At 32.3% G+C, this 14820-nt stretch overlaps 1 protein-coding gene across 9 annotated transcripts; it reads left to right on the top strand.

Annotated features, from left to right (window-relative positions):
* The first annotated feature begins 1340 nt into the window (after positions 1–1340).
* LOC107945415 (O-fucosyltransferase 39) lies at positions 1341–6134 on the top strand. Of its 9 annotated transcripts, none has more exons than XM_041107851.1 (10): positions 1341–2044; positions 2482–2555; positions 2831–2893; positions 2999–3080; positions 3223–3293; positions 3400–3488; positions 3603–3806; positions 4116–4386; positions 5364–5591; positions 5685–6134. In XM_041107851.1, exons 5-10 carry the CDS (start codon positions 3288–3290, stop codon positions 5730–5732), a joined length of 846 nt encoding a protein of 281 aa, XP_040963785.1. In that variant the 5' UTR covers positions 1341–2044; positions 2482–2555; positions 2831–2893; positions 2999–3080; positions 3223–3287; the 3' UTR covers positions 5733–6134. The 9 variants fall into 9 exon arrangements, with proteins under 9 accessions (XP_040963785.1, XP_040963784.1, XP_040963782.1 ...); XM_041107850.1 differs by having other exon boundaries at positions 2171–2555; XM_041107848.1 differs by having other exon boundaries at positions 2165–2555.
* The last annotated feature ends 8686 nt before the right edge of the window (positions 6135–14820 follow it).

The raw sequence follows: 14820 nt of genomic DNA, 5'->3' as shown, positions 1-14820 counted from the left end.
ATTCACAAAACATATCACACAATCAATCACCATTCAATTCCCAACTAAATATCAATTTATACATATTTTGTAATCTATTCAATTTAGTCCCTAAAATCGAGACAAGCATAACTTTCAATCTAGAGCTTCAAAATAAAATCCAATTTCACATATATTAATTAAGAACCCTCTACTTCCTATTCCTACCGAAATTTCATGCCAATTTTACATTTTATTCAATTTGGTCCCTAATGTATGAAACTAACAATTAAACTTTACAATTTAATCTTTTTCTTAATCTAACCTTAACTTCTAACAATTTCACACCTAAATCATTCAATTATCAACAATTGCAACTTTTAAAAACTTTAACAGTTTCACAAATTAGTACATGGACTAGCTAAATCAAGGTCTCATGACCTCAAATCTATAAAAATTAAACAAAAATAGCTAGGGACTTACGTGAAATCAATGGTCAAATGCTTCAAATAGGTTTTAAGCTTTCTTTCTTCTTCTAATATGGTGGACGGTTGAAGTGGAGAAGATGAACACTTCTCTCCACTTAATTTTGGTTTATATATAATGGTTTAATTGTTATTAAACTAGTTTAATTAACTTAACCTTAATTAATTAAACTTTAATCACTAATTAACCAAACATAATGTCATCCACCATCAAATCTCACTATCAGTTATTTAAGATAGGTTTATTAGTCATTTTAGTTTTGGGGATAATTACTATTTAAGTCCTCAAGCCTTATTCTAATTAAAAATCTATAGTGATTAAAATTTTACAATTTAGTCTCTAGTCCTTAATTAACTACATATTTGACTAAATTGCTTAACCAAATTTTAATTCATTAATATAATAACTCTATAAATATCCCTATGTAATATTTACGAACTCAGCTTACGAAAACGAAATCCCAAAACTGTATTCTTCGACACCATTGAAAACTAGGTCATTACAATTTTATCTCTTAAGAAATTTCATCCTCAAAATTGACCTAGAAAGTAGGGATACTAGAATTTAAACCATAGCTATTAATTAGAAAAAAAAAATCTCACGGGATCCTATTATAATAAAATTTCAATATTACACAAAAGCAAATAAAGCTCAATTTAAAAAAAACTCAACTGAAAATATCAATTTCAAATATTTAAATTTTTACTCAATACAATTTCAAGTTAATTAAAAGTCAAAAAATAAATAAAACAATTCCATCCAATTTGTATCCAAAATTTGAATAGAATCAAATCAAACACACCTTATAAAAATACTAAGACTTCTTTTGAATGCTAAAAACTAGGACAAGGTGCTACTTTAAGTATGAATCAACCAAAAAAAACCCTTTAGTTTCAATGGTGGTGTCGGTGGTCTTATCATCTCAAAAATGTTCACTCTTTAAGATGAAAACTTTAATCAAAAGTTTCACAAAACCCCACTTCACCTAATTGATCCCTTTTTTTTTCTTCACTTATTCTTTAAACGTGAAAAAGAAGGAAATTTTAGTGATTCTTAAATTCTTATGTCTTACCAAAATAAATTTACTGTGTTTTTCCATGCACAGCCACAAAGCTTTAAATTTTAATTATGTATTTTTTTGGATGGGTCCCTTCAGAAAAAAGGACACAGTTTTCCACAATCAGAGTTGTACAGGTGTCCATCTGAGATGCCATAACTAAGGCCTGAAAGTGAGAAAGAAATAAACAAAGAAAAATAAGGAAGAAAAAGAGAGAGAGATTCATCATGTGATGTTGGGTGCTTGAGTTGAGCTCTTTTTTTATAGCAGTTGATTAGATTTCGTTTGTGTTCGTTTGTTCGAGTGGTTTTCACCATCAATGCCAACCAAAGCCAACAAAGAAGAAAACAAATTGAGGAAAGTGGTCAATTTGGAGATCTGTGTTTCTCAGCTTTAAGGGGGATTATGAGGTTTCATTACCAGAGCCACTATCATCAGCCTCTTAAGGGAGAAGCAATTGCTGGGTTATTTCTGTTGCTTTTCCCAGTTCTTTTGCCTTGTTTGTTTACTCCATTCACCTACGCTTCCCCTTCTACATTCTCGGTATGCTCATTTTCTCCCCTCTCCTCTTCAAATTGAAAATGGGTTCTGTGTTCTATTTTTCATTATCAAATTTTCATTGAAATGAGAAATGGGAACATCATGGTTCGTTCAATGAAAAAGTTGCAGTTACTAAAAATGGAAAGGAAGGATAAGTTCGAGCTTATTTTGCGGACAGAAGCTTGTGCCTAAGTGGCAAGATTATGTAGCTAAGTGTTTGATAATCAGATTGCTTTACTGAAATTTATGCCAACCAGGAAAATTTTTGTCTTGTTAATATATAGTTAATTTGCTTTAAATGGCAAAATGAGAATCTTTTTGTAAACTTTCTTTGGCCTTTGCTAGTAATTTTCCATTTCTTAGTTAATTAAATAGCTTTGCCCACTAAATTCACAAAAATAGAAAGGTTTGTTGTAACATTTAGAACAATTCTTTGTCAGCTTGGGGGTTGCACAATTCCCACATTAATCATGGGTTTTTGGTGCATGAAACTGAGATTGGAGCCTTTACACAGGTCAGTAAATAAAGTAATTTTGCTACTAAGTGTTGGCTGCAGGACAAACCTAGAACATGGACAGTAAAACACAGAAGGAGACTGCAAATAATAATAATAATAATAATAATAATAAAGAAATTGTGCCGTTGACTGCTTAGTGTTAATCGTTAGCATGATAAATGCTTATAAGCTGCTTTTTGGGAAGGAAATGAATTTCAACCTTGTTGTTATCATACTATTGCTTGAGCTAGAAAAGGAAGTCGACTAATTGTGCCCTTCGACTCTTTTTGCAGGAGTGGAATGTTATTAAACCTAGACATTTATCTTTACTCAGGAGTGCCTTAGAAGGCAAAAGTGTGAGTAGATGTTGCTTAAGCAGCATATGTTCATACATATGTTGTGATTTTCCTTTTCAGAGTGTATTCTAACTTGCAATTTTGCTGTTTGATTTACTTCTTCAGTCCAACGGAGAGCAGTCCGATCTCTGGACTCCTTTGGCTGACCAAGGGTGGAGACCATGTCTTGAATCTGTAAATACCCCATGTGAGTGATCAGTAATGAGATTTCTAGTTTTAGTTTCTTTACATTGTTGGTATTTCGAGTTGTCAGACTCAAGTTTGGTCTTTAATAATTTTAAACTATCATTGATCACAATATTTAATTTTTCTTCGATAACTTTAAGCAGCATTGCCACAGAACTCTGAAGGATATCTTCAGGTATTTCTTGATGGTTGACTCAACCAGCAAAGAATGGGGGTATGTATTGTTAGCATATTACATTCAGTAGTTCTACTTCGCTTGATTATATTTTTTGTCACTTTCAGAAAACCAATAAGATAACCAAACATTAAATTCTCTTTAGATATGTGATGCTGTTGCGGTTGCTAAAATACTGAATGCAACACTTGTGATCCCGTATCTTGAAGTAAATCCGGTTTGGCAAGATTCAAGGTACTTATGTTTGGAAGGAATTTGTCCTTTCCATTTCTTTTTTCCTAGCAGAATGTGCAATTTTTGCCTCGGTCTTAAGGGGGCATTTTTTCTGAAGTACCTATTTTCCTGCAGCTCATTCATGGATATATATGATGTGGATCGCTTGATTAATGTATTAAAGGATGATGTTTCAATCGTCAAAGAGTTGCCAGATGAATTCTCCTGGAGCACAAGGGAATATTACGCCACTGCTATTCGGGCCACCAGAATTAAAAGAGCACCTGTTCATGCATCTGCAAACTGGTATCTCGAAAATGTCTTGCCTGTACTACAGAGGTTGGTAGCATCTCAAATTTCTCGATTTGAATGCGCACTTTAGTTTCTTTTAAAAGTTTTGGGCCCAAGATTTCTGGACCATATCAAGTTTTCCTTCATCCCTGTTCCTGTCATGGGGCATTCGGAATAAACAAGATTTGAATATATTTGCTCCATCTACCCCTCGGTATATATTGCACTTTTGTGTACAACGAAACCTGGATTTTTTAAATTAAAAATTAATGAGCTAATGTTGATTTCATTGTAAAAGGTTACATTTTATGTAGGCTGACCGACCTGCTTCCTTTTGCTTGTCCTATTTTGGCATAGTTATGGGATTGCTGCAATTTCTCCATTCTCTCACCGTTTGTCTTTTGACAACTTGCCGAGTGAGATCCAGCAACTACGTTGTAAAGTCAACTTTAAAGCACTTGTTTTTGTCCCGCACATTAGAGCACTTGGAGATGCCATTGTCCATCGCCTCAGATATCCTCCTGGTGAAACTGAAGCACTTAGTAGTGACTATCTCAGGGTGACCACTGATCAAAATGACAAACAAAGGCCACAGAAATTTGTCGTCTTACATCTTCGGTTTGATAAGGTATAACCTACTTATACCTAGATTAAGATACTTGTATTTTAACTGGTGTTGTTTGGCAAACTGAATTTAAATTATAAAATCTTTTTGGTATATTTTTAAAATTAAGTACAGACTATAATTAGGTTGGTTGATAAATGTAACTTTTGTAATTTTAAAAGTAAAGTATTTAAAGGATAATGTTAAAAAAATAAAATAAAATAATTTTTAAAAAATTCTATGGTAAGTGATAACTATCTCCTTATCTACTTATCATTTTCCACACTTTTTCATTGAAAAATTCTATCATTTTTTTATTAGAGTATCAAACATGCTTACAATTTTAAACCACTGATTCTTTTTTTTTAATGGGTTATCAATCAAGACAAGTGGCATCGACTTTTGTATAGATTTTACTTTGAAATGCGGTTGAGCATATTAAAATATTGGAAGCATTAATTCCGTATTTATATTATTATTTAAGGTTTCGGCTGAGTTGTTGTGATCCATCAATCGGGTCCCAACTTAGTTGTAAAATTATCAAAAGCCCTTTTCTTTTATAAAGCAACAAATGTTATTTTGAGGGTATTTATATGTTTTTTATATTTTGATAAATCTAGGAAAAATATATTGTTTAGAAACATGAAATTTGAATCCAAAACATCATAGTGTTCACTATCCCAACTTAACCATTCCAACCAAATCAACATTTGATTTTTATATCAATTTTCTTTAAATTTGTTATATAAACTTTTTCACCCACATTGCAGTATGCCATAATCTAGTGTTTCTATGTACTTGAGGTATGTTGCTTTAGGTTAAGATATAATGCTTCATTTTTTAGACCTTGTACGCTATTTGCCTGCATAACTTATGCATTCAACTTCCATAGGAAAAGTGAGATGCTCTGTGCCATTGTGAAATTTATATGCTTTCAAAGTTTAACATCCTTTAGTCATTTTGGCAAGTTTCAGTATCTTACTAACATTTTATACTGGCAGGATATGGCAGCCCATTCGGCCTGTGATTTTGGTGGGGGTAAAGCTGAAAAGTTGGCTTTGGCAAAGTATAGACAAACAATTTGGGGAGGGAGGGTTCTCAATTCTCAGTTTACCGATGAAGAGCTGAGAAGTCAGGGGCGTTGCCCATTGACTCCTGAAGAAATCGGACTGCTATTGGCAGCTTTGGGTTTTGACAACAGTACCCGGCTTTATCTTGCTTCCCACAAGGTCCTTTGTCGTAGGAATTTGTGTTTCTATGTTTCATCTAATATATTGTACACCTTTTCTATGATTTATTCACCAAATGGCAGTATATTTCAGGTATATGGTGGGGAAGCTAGGATTTCCACCCTACGTGAGCTGTTCTGATACGAGTCACAAAAGCCCAAATTCTTGAAGGCGAGGCCCAATAAGCAAATTCCCAGCGCAATCAAGAAATCCATCCATACTTAGTTGAAAATCAGGCCAAATTGTCAAAGTGGCCCAAGTTGTAAAGTTTTATTTTTATTTTTATTTATTTATTTATTTATTTACTTAGTTTAAATTTTTATGTCAATATTCAGTCCAAGAGTCCCAGATAAAATGACCTTTGACCGAATTTCCATATTAAAATAATTAGGAGTTTTTTTTTTTAGTTTTCTAATTAGATTAGGACTAGTTATAAGGCCTATTTAAAGGCATGGCTGTCCACCTTGTTAAACACTTATCATTATTATTAAAATTTCAGATTTGTTGAGAGCAGAATTTTCTTTGAGTTTTCTCCAAGATTTCTCTCTTGAGTTTTCTTTAGAAGTTGTTTTAACAATCTTTTTGATTGTGGGAGCCATCTTCAACCTTCTTCTTGCCATTGATATTCTTTGGAGGGGAGATTAGAGCCGTTTGAAGGGAGTTGTGAGATCTTTCGAGATTTCAAGGCTTCTTAGGACTTATCTTTTAATTTCTTACTGTCAATTCTTTCCTTATTTCTACTTGTGCTGAATCATTATCTAATCTATTTTCTGTTCTTATTGTGTTTTCAGCCTTTTTCTATCTTAAGGAATCAGTCCAAAAATTCCCAATTTCTAGGGTTTTTCCATACTCTTTTTGGGTGAAATTAGATTGTCGAAATTTGGGGAAAACTATCTTAGTGTTCAATTGGGCAGAATCACAATCTCCTTGAGGGTTTCAAGAACCCTAACACTTATTTCTATTCTCAATTTGATTCTTTGCTGATTTGGGGATTTTATTTCAGATCTGAAAATTCAAAAATCTAATCTTTTAATTTTCTGTTTCGTTTCAGATCTAATTGTTTAGGGTTTTCGTAAGAGTTTCCCGTGACTTGGCAACTCGATCTTGGCAATACAAATAAAAATAAAAAGGTTGAGACTTGAGGAAAGAACGAGTGTTGTAGGGAACATAGTTTTGGTTATGGCACTGTCGAACGCTTACAAGAAAATTTTCCACTGGGTATTATATAATCACCTTGTTAGATGCAGGTTGCAATGAAGCTAATTAAATCATTAATTGGTTGGTTTATGTCACCATTTAATCCAACTGTTTAAGTTTGAAGGCTGTGGTTTATACTTCATGGAAGTCGTTACCCCTAAAGAAATCAAGACCATAAACACAAGCGCACACAGGCTTATTGCTATTCAACTTTTGATGATTGGATCCAAAGTTAAACTGATTTAATTTTTAATTTTCCTTCCAACTTATATAACCAATTTCACCATTCGATTCCACTGTAAAAATATTAATATAATAATTAGTTTTTTAAAATTATAATCTATCTTCTCTATGATAGCTAGTTTGTCAAAATTTTAAGTCATAAAACAACATATAAGATTTAGATCTATTTTAATAAAATTTACAAATATAATTTTGTTTGATTCTTGTTTTCAGTACAAAATTCAAATGAAATAATATCATAACTATATTCTGAGTGATTTTACAAAAAAATTGAGATATGATGTTATAATTAATTTAGTAAAGACTATTTGATAGGTAAATTAGATGTGGTGGTTGTTCTTTAATCATGTGGTCGGGGGTTTGATTTGTGCTTATGTGAATAGAGCACATTTCATTATTAGTCATTTACTTCTTCAAAAAGTACTCACAACAAGAATAATTGTTATTATTGTCGGTAGTAGATATCTTAGTTACGACAAACAAAATTTATAAGGTAAAAATAAAGGATTTAATAATAACCTTATCTATCATGATAAAATGTTATCATTATTATATATGGTTAACATTATGTATTTTAGTAGAAAATTAAAAGATTAAAAATTCAATTACAGAAAGTATATAAATAATTCATTGAAAATCAAATATTATTTAATGCACTAAAATGGATAAATTGCTAGTAGATTTAGGTTAGTTTCTTATTGCTTTTTTGAGTAGTTTTAAAATTATAGATTTTTAGAAACTTAATTTAAGATTTAACATGTTTGGTTGTGGATAATGGATTTCATTCCCTATTTAGTTATGAACAGTTTTTCAACAATTTAGTTGGAAGAATGCTCATTCAATGGAATAGTCATTCCTTCTCTAGTCCCTACCCTTTTGTACATGAGTTCTTTTTTGGGTCAACTCGACACAATTTGTTAGCTTATTCACTCTTCAAAGTAATAAAAAAATATTTTTATATCAGTTTTTATATCTTATAATTAAATTTAAATTTTCATTAATTTTTATTATTTAAATTAAGTTCGAGTCGAACTAAGTTATCTTGGCAAACAAAAATCTTTTCTAAGCTCGACCCAAGTCGAGTTGGGCCTACTATACCGTTTGGGTTGCTTAGTCTATAGACAAGTATAAATATATATTTAAATACATTATGATAAAATTTATTTTTAACTAAAGTACAATATTATTACTTTTAATATCTATTATTAAATATGAATTATTCATAATATTTAATAAGAATCTAAATTATGAATATTTAATAATTTAATTTTAAATAATTATTATTTTGATGACATTATTTTAATATAATTATACAAATATTGTAATAAATTAGGTTAATAAATTCTAACAAAATTTATGATAATAAATTTATAATTTTAATGAATATAATTTATAAGATTAATATTAAGTAAAATATTTTTATCAAAGGGTAAAATCATCATTTTCTTTTGTAGAAAAGAACAACACTAATCGATTATATTGAAACGACCAAACTCATGTAAAGGCATTACTCTTGAACTACAAAACCTTTGTACCGAGATTGGTGGATCCACAAATAACAATAAATTCAGTGTACCATTATTCACGTACTTAGCCATTTGATCAGCAGCTGCATTTTGAGACATTGGAACATGATGAAGTCTTATCTTCCAATTTCGTCTAAAAAGGTAATTAATTAAACGTAGCTACACCAAACTACTATTGGTAGCTCCACCAACTAGCAGAGTCTCCACTAGAAGTGCATTATCGTATTCTAGTTCTAACTTCCTGAATCATTTCTCCCATGCTATGCACAATCCTTCAAGCATAGCACGCGCTTCAACTCGAAAAATTATTTCCCTGCCAACTGCCATTGAAAACCCACATAACCATCTCGCATCAGCATCCTTAAACACGCCTCCCACCGAAGCACAATTGTTAATGTACGACACAGCTCCATCCGTGTTGAGTTTAACCCACCTTTTTTTCGGTGGTGACCACCATATATAATCGACACCATAGGATTCGGTTGAGGCCAGATTGAATCTGATTTTGCATAACTCTTTAACCAAATAATACATGTATCTACAAGTTCTTATACACAGTTATTACTATTAGCAAAAACATAAAGATTATGATTCTTCCATAATAACTAACACAATATGGAGAAAAGGGACTGCCTGTAGCATTTATCTGGCGAAGTCACAGTATTCGAGTATTGCTATTAGAAGTAAGAGTTATAGAATAGGTTCTGAGTGAATATGGCTCTAGATATGACTAAGTGCTCAAAGACTATAGAATGTGCCTTTGGGCAAAGTCTTTATTAACGCAAGCTTGGTGGTTTGGATGACTTTCTTGCAATGTATACGCCACCCCAACTGATAGACGTTAATATATTTATTCCTTAAGTGCTAAGCCCATTTAGTTGGCCTAAAGAGTACTAGTTAGAATGGGACAAAGTTTCTGAAATTAAAAGAACATGCTTTTAAGGTGACAGAGAATGTTATTAGTCACAGGTACCAAAGAAAGGGTAGTGGGATAAACTTGCCCACTAAGTTTTCCTTTCATGTGCACTTGTATAAATTCAGCATTGGTTTCTTGACCAAGTTTTGTACTTTCTTTGGAAAACTTAATTTTTCTCTCCAAAAACTCTCTACATTTTCTCGAAAAAACTCGACAACTAAAACTTGCTTGAAGGATCGAATTCGTTGTATCAGCAAACTTCACCAACGCCAAATTTATGCTCACAAGTTTCAGTTTAAGCATAAATTTGGCAAAAAAGTTCCTTACAATGAGCTGATTACAAGTATTTATAGTGCTAGATAAGGCCTAGCCAAAAAGTCACAATTGTTCAACTTAAATGAGCTAATAATGAGCTGAAATAAAACTTAATCACTAAGCACAAACTCTTGAAATTCTAGGCCTAAGTAACAGCAACTATCAATAAGATTTAATGTTCTAATTCAATTGATTTAATAAGTTTGAATGCTTAGGTTTCATTCTTGAGCAACTAAAGAGTTTAGGATAAGCTTTAAATTCTCCCTTGGACAGCCAAATAGACACCAACAACATTCATGATATTTTTGGGCACACAACCAGACCATGGAGTGCTCTTAAAGAGGCAACCGGTTATGGAATTTGTAATCACTCCTTTGTCCATTGCTATTCTTGAACAGCTCCATGGAGAAGATAGAGAGGCTGCCGAATTTTAATGATGCATATTGCTCTCCTTTTATTGTTGTAACAGCACCTTGTATGTAACCAATTCCAACTGAATAGTCACATTTATCACTTTGTAACAACCCTAGTACATAACTGATTCCAACTAAATAGTCACCTACAAGCATTTATTAACAAACACATTTAAACACACTAAACTTAATAAGCTTAATTAATAAACTGTAAACACTTAACTTAATTTAATAAACTTTAAATAAACATATTTAACAATAAGTTATTCTAGCAATTAAATAAACTAAGATAAACATTTATTCCAGCAATTAATTAACTAAAATGAGTTTAATAAAATAAAAAAATAAAGTCCAGCAACTCAATTATTAATTAAGATGAGTTTAATTAAATTAAAGTTCAGCTTGCAATAAATTGCAAGGGACGCCTATTGAACTAGTCCAAGCATGATCAATGGATTCAACTACTTGCTCTCCCCAAGCTCAGTCAACATAGCTTGCTAACGCATCTTAAAACCTCTTAGCTCGTGACCGAGTTATAGGTCATTGTGGCAGCTCAACGGGTTTGGTGGTAACTTCCCAAACTAGGGTCGCATCAACAACAATCCCCCAAAATACTAATGCTGGTTTCATGGACTCTTATGTAATTCCCCATATGAAATTACGAGCTAACTTTTCAATTTCACTGCATATAGAAACATGAGTACTCATGAAATAGCCAGGAATAACAAGCAATACAGATTTTACTAATGTAATTCTTCCCTCCAAAGATAGCTTCCTTACTTTCCACTCATTCAACTTGTTTCAAACTTTGCTAACCACGAAATCAAAAGTATTAGTCGTGACTCTTTTGTGAAACAATGGCATGCTAAGATAATTACCAAGATCATCCAAACGCACGAAACCAAAATCTCTACAAATTGCATCTGCTAAATCAATTGGTATATTGGGAGAGAGAAATATCTGTGACTTCCCTCTATTCACTTTTTGGCCCGAAAAATGATAAAATATGCAAAGAATATCATTATGTTGATCTGCTTGATTCCTATTGGCTTCACAGAAAAGGATAAAATCATCCATGAAAAATAAATGAGATAAAATTGGGCCCCTTCTTGATAGGAAAATCATAGAACCAACTCCCAGGATTGATTGTCTCCTCAATTAGGTGTCCCAACCTCTCCATACAGAGCACAAACAAATATGGTGAAATAATGAGTCCTTGTCTTATTATGCACAGTGGCCTAAAAACTTCTATGATATCACCATTCCAAAGGACCTGGAGTGAAGTTGATGATACACAGTTTAAAATCACTGAAACCAATAAACGTGGTAATCTTGCTTCTGATAGGGTGTCCTTCAAAAAAATCTCATCTAATCCAATCATACGCCTTCTACAAGTCAATTTTCAAAGTCATTCCATATTTAAACCTTTCGTGGAATGAATAGCATCCTATGCAGCTCAACGGGTTTGGTGGTAACTTCCCGAGCTAAGGGTCGTATGATCCCCCCCTCTTCGAGCATATTTGTCCCCAGATCATCACCTACATCAAAAAAGGATAAATCAGCAATTAAAAGTAGCACTAACCCCATACTCACTAGGTAAGTCTGACTTATAGGTGTTATCATTAACCATTTCCAAGATTTGAAAAGGACCGTCACCCCTTGGCAAAAGTTTGGATCGTCTTTGAACTGGGAATCTCTCCTTGCGCATGTGAATCCAAACCCAGTCACCGGGTTCAAACGTCACTCATTTACGTCCCTTGTTGACTTTACGAACATATTGTTCGGTTCATCATTCAATATTATCCTTAACTCGCTGATGCAATTGTTTCACAAAATCTGCCTTTTTCTTTCCATCTACATGCATCAACTGATCAGAAGGTAAAGGTAACAAATCCAATGGAGTTAAGGGATTAAATCTATACACTACGTTAAATGGCGAATACCTGGTAGCCGACTGTACCGATCGATTGTACGCAAATTCAATGTGAGGTAGACACTCCTCCCAAGTTTTTAGATTTTTTCAAATAATGGCCCGCAGTAGTGTTGACAAAACTCGATTAACGACCTCCGTTTGGCAGTCGATTTGGGGATGGCTTGTTGTTGAAAACAATAGCTTAGTGTCAAGCCTTCCCCATAAGGTCCTCCAAAAATGGTTGAGAAACTTGGTGTCTCGGTCTGAAACGATGGTTCTTGGAAAGCCATGCAGCCGCACGATCTCCCTAAAAAATAAATTAGCAACATTTAAAGCATCGTCAGTTTTATTACACGCAATGAAATGAGCCATTTTTGCAAACCGATCAACTACAACAAACACAGAGTCTTTGTCGTTCTTTGTTGTAGGAAGGCCTAAAACAAAATCCATAGAAATATCCATCCTTGGTGCTTCTGGATTGGCAACGGAGTATAGAGTCCATGTGGCTGGATCCTTGATTTTGCCTTCTTGCAAGCAATACAATGATCGCACACTTTAGCTACATCTCGTTTTATCTTCAGCCAGTAGAAGTGTTCTTGAAAAACAGACGATGTAACAGCCTGATTTTGACCCTAATCGAAACGGTGGTTTTGGGACCACGAATCTGAGTTAGAAAAATATTTTAAATTTATTTTTTGTGTTTATTATGTGTGAATTTACTTGTGTGAAAATTTCATGCTTTAATTTTGTCATTTGAGTGTCCGATTAAATAAAATGATTAAATTGCGTAAAATGAAAATTTAGTGGTTATTTTTAGAAGGGCCGAATAGTGGCTGTTCTTTTAATATGAAGGTTTTATGTTGCAATTTTGCCATTGAATAAATGAATGGGCAGAATTATGTTTATATTATATAGTTTTTATAATAATTATAAAGGTTATAATAATAAATAATATTATAAAGTTATTATAATAAATCAAATATAAAACTTAAAAGCCATTTCATCTTCTTCACTGAAAAGAGAAAAGAAAAAGAAAATAGAAAAACTTTGAACATTTTGGCACCTATCTAGCTTGATTCAAGGTTAGTTTTTATTCAGTTTTTGATAATTTTTACGTTTTTGAGATCGTTGCTTCGTGTTCTTCAAAACCTATGCTTGAATTTTTTATTTTGATGAATATTTTGAGTTATGCCATTGATGAATATTTGTGCTTTGTGATGTTTGATGATGAATAATGAAAGATATGTTTTAGATTAATATGTTTTGTATGGAAATTTTTTATGAAATTGAGTAATTAGGGCTAAATTACAAAAATAATATTTTTAGGGACTAAAATGTGAAATAAATAAAATGTGTGGACTTAGATGAACATGGGTGGGATTCAGCCAAGCTATAGTGTAGTTAAATTTTGCATATTTTGTATTTTATGCAATAGGGACTAAATTGCAAAAACTGTAAAATGTTAGGGGCAAAATGGTAATTTGCCTATTTATGTGTTTTTAGACTAAATTGAATAAAATTATGCTTAAATAAGTTTAATTTGAATATGTTTAGATCAAGAACCAAAGAAAACATATTTGGATCGAGGCAAAACAAAAATAATTGGATAGTCGTTTATTTCCGTCCGTCGACATCCGAGGTAAGTTTATAAGCATTTTAAATGCTGTTAACTTTGATTATATATGAATTATATATAGGTTGAATTGAATTGTTGATTATATAAGTGTTGGCCGAATGACTTTATGCTTGGGAGCAATGTTTTCAAGTTAGATTCGATCGAGATACGATGTCTAAAAGTCCCATACGAACCTTAGGAATAGTTAGGATACATATGTCATGACATAGGATTCTGTTGTGTGTTATCTTGTAAGACCACGTCTGGGACGTTGGCATCGATATGTGATTAAATGTAAGACCACGTCTGAGACGTTCGCATTGTACGAGCTTTCCCCTTTTTAATTTTGAATAGTTCAACGGGCAATGTGAAGTAAAGACCGAATGTGAAATCGAATTACAGGTTAGTTGATTACTTGAAATGATATAAAGTTATGTGACTATGAATTTTGTGTTAGCATAGTTGAACATATAAGTGATTCGACCTATTGATGTGTTTGTAATAATAAAAGTGAAAATATAAATATGTATATGATTGATTATATTCGGCCATATGGTATATGTATGTGAGGTTAAAATGTGATCTAGTAGTAAATGATAACTTGTATTGATATTATGCAAATTCGGCCTTGTTAACAAAATGTTAATATGTAATCGTTGTTATATATGTTTTTGCTTAAGACTTACTAAGCTTAAATAGCTTATTTTGTGTGTGCAAGATGTTTACCTCTGTTTTATAGATTTTGGAGTCTCGTTACGAGCTCGGGGATCGTCAGCAAAGTCTATCACACTATCAACATCTTTTGGTATTTTGTTAAATTTTGAATTCGATTTTATGGCATGTATAGGCTTGCTTATGTTTTTGGTTAGTTTTGGATCATGTATATAAATGTCCATGCGAAAATGGCTTAATTTTCATGCTTATGTTCGGTTTGGTTTAAAAATGGCTTGTTTATGATCAGTTTGTTTAAGTTAGGTTTTATGTGTTTGAATGGGTGCTTGATGTGTTTAATTTTTATACTTGAATTGTAAATATATATATATATGATCATGATTTGAGCTTGTTTTCGAATGAAATATTCAAGTTTCATGT

The sequence above is a fragment of the Gossypium hirsutum genome, chromosome D12 (assembly GCF_007990345.1).
Source record: "Gossypium hirsutum isolate 1008001.06 chromosome D12, Gossypium_hirsutum_v2.1, whole genome shotgun sequence".
Lineage (NCBI taxonomy): Eukaryota > Viridiplantae > Streptophyta > Magnoliopsida > Malvales > Malvaceae > Gossypium > Gossypium hirsutum.
This window is presented reverse-complemented; position numbering and strand designations above follow the sequence as displayed.

Coding starts and splice junctions, on each gene's coding strand:
- LOC107945415 (XM_041107847.1), top strand. Junction 4,387..5,363: donor TACATCTTCGGTTTGATAAG/GTATAACCTACT, acceptor TTATACTGGCAG/GATATGGCAGCCCATTCGGC. Junction 5,592..5,684: donor TTTATCTTGCTTCCCACAAG/GTCCTTTGTCGT, acceptor AGTATATTTCAG/GTATATGGTGGGGAAGCTAG.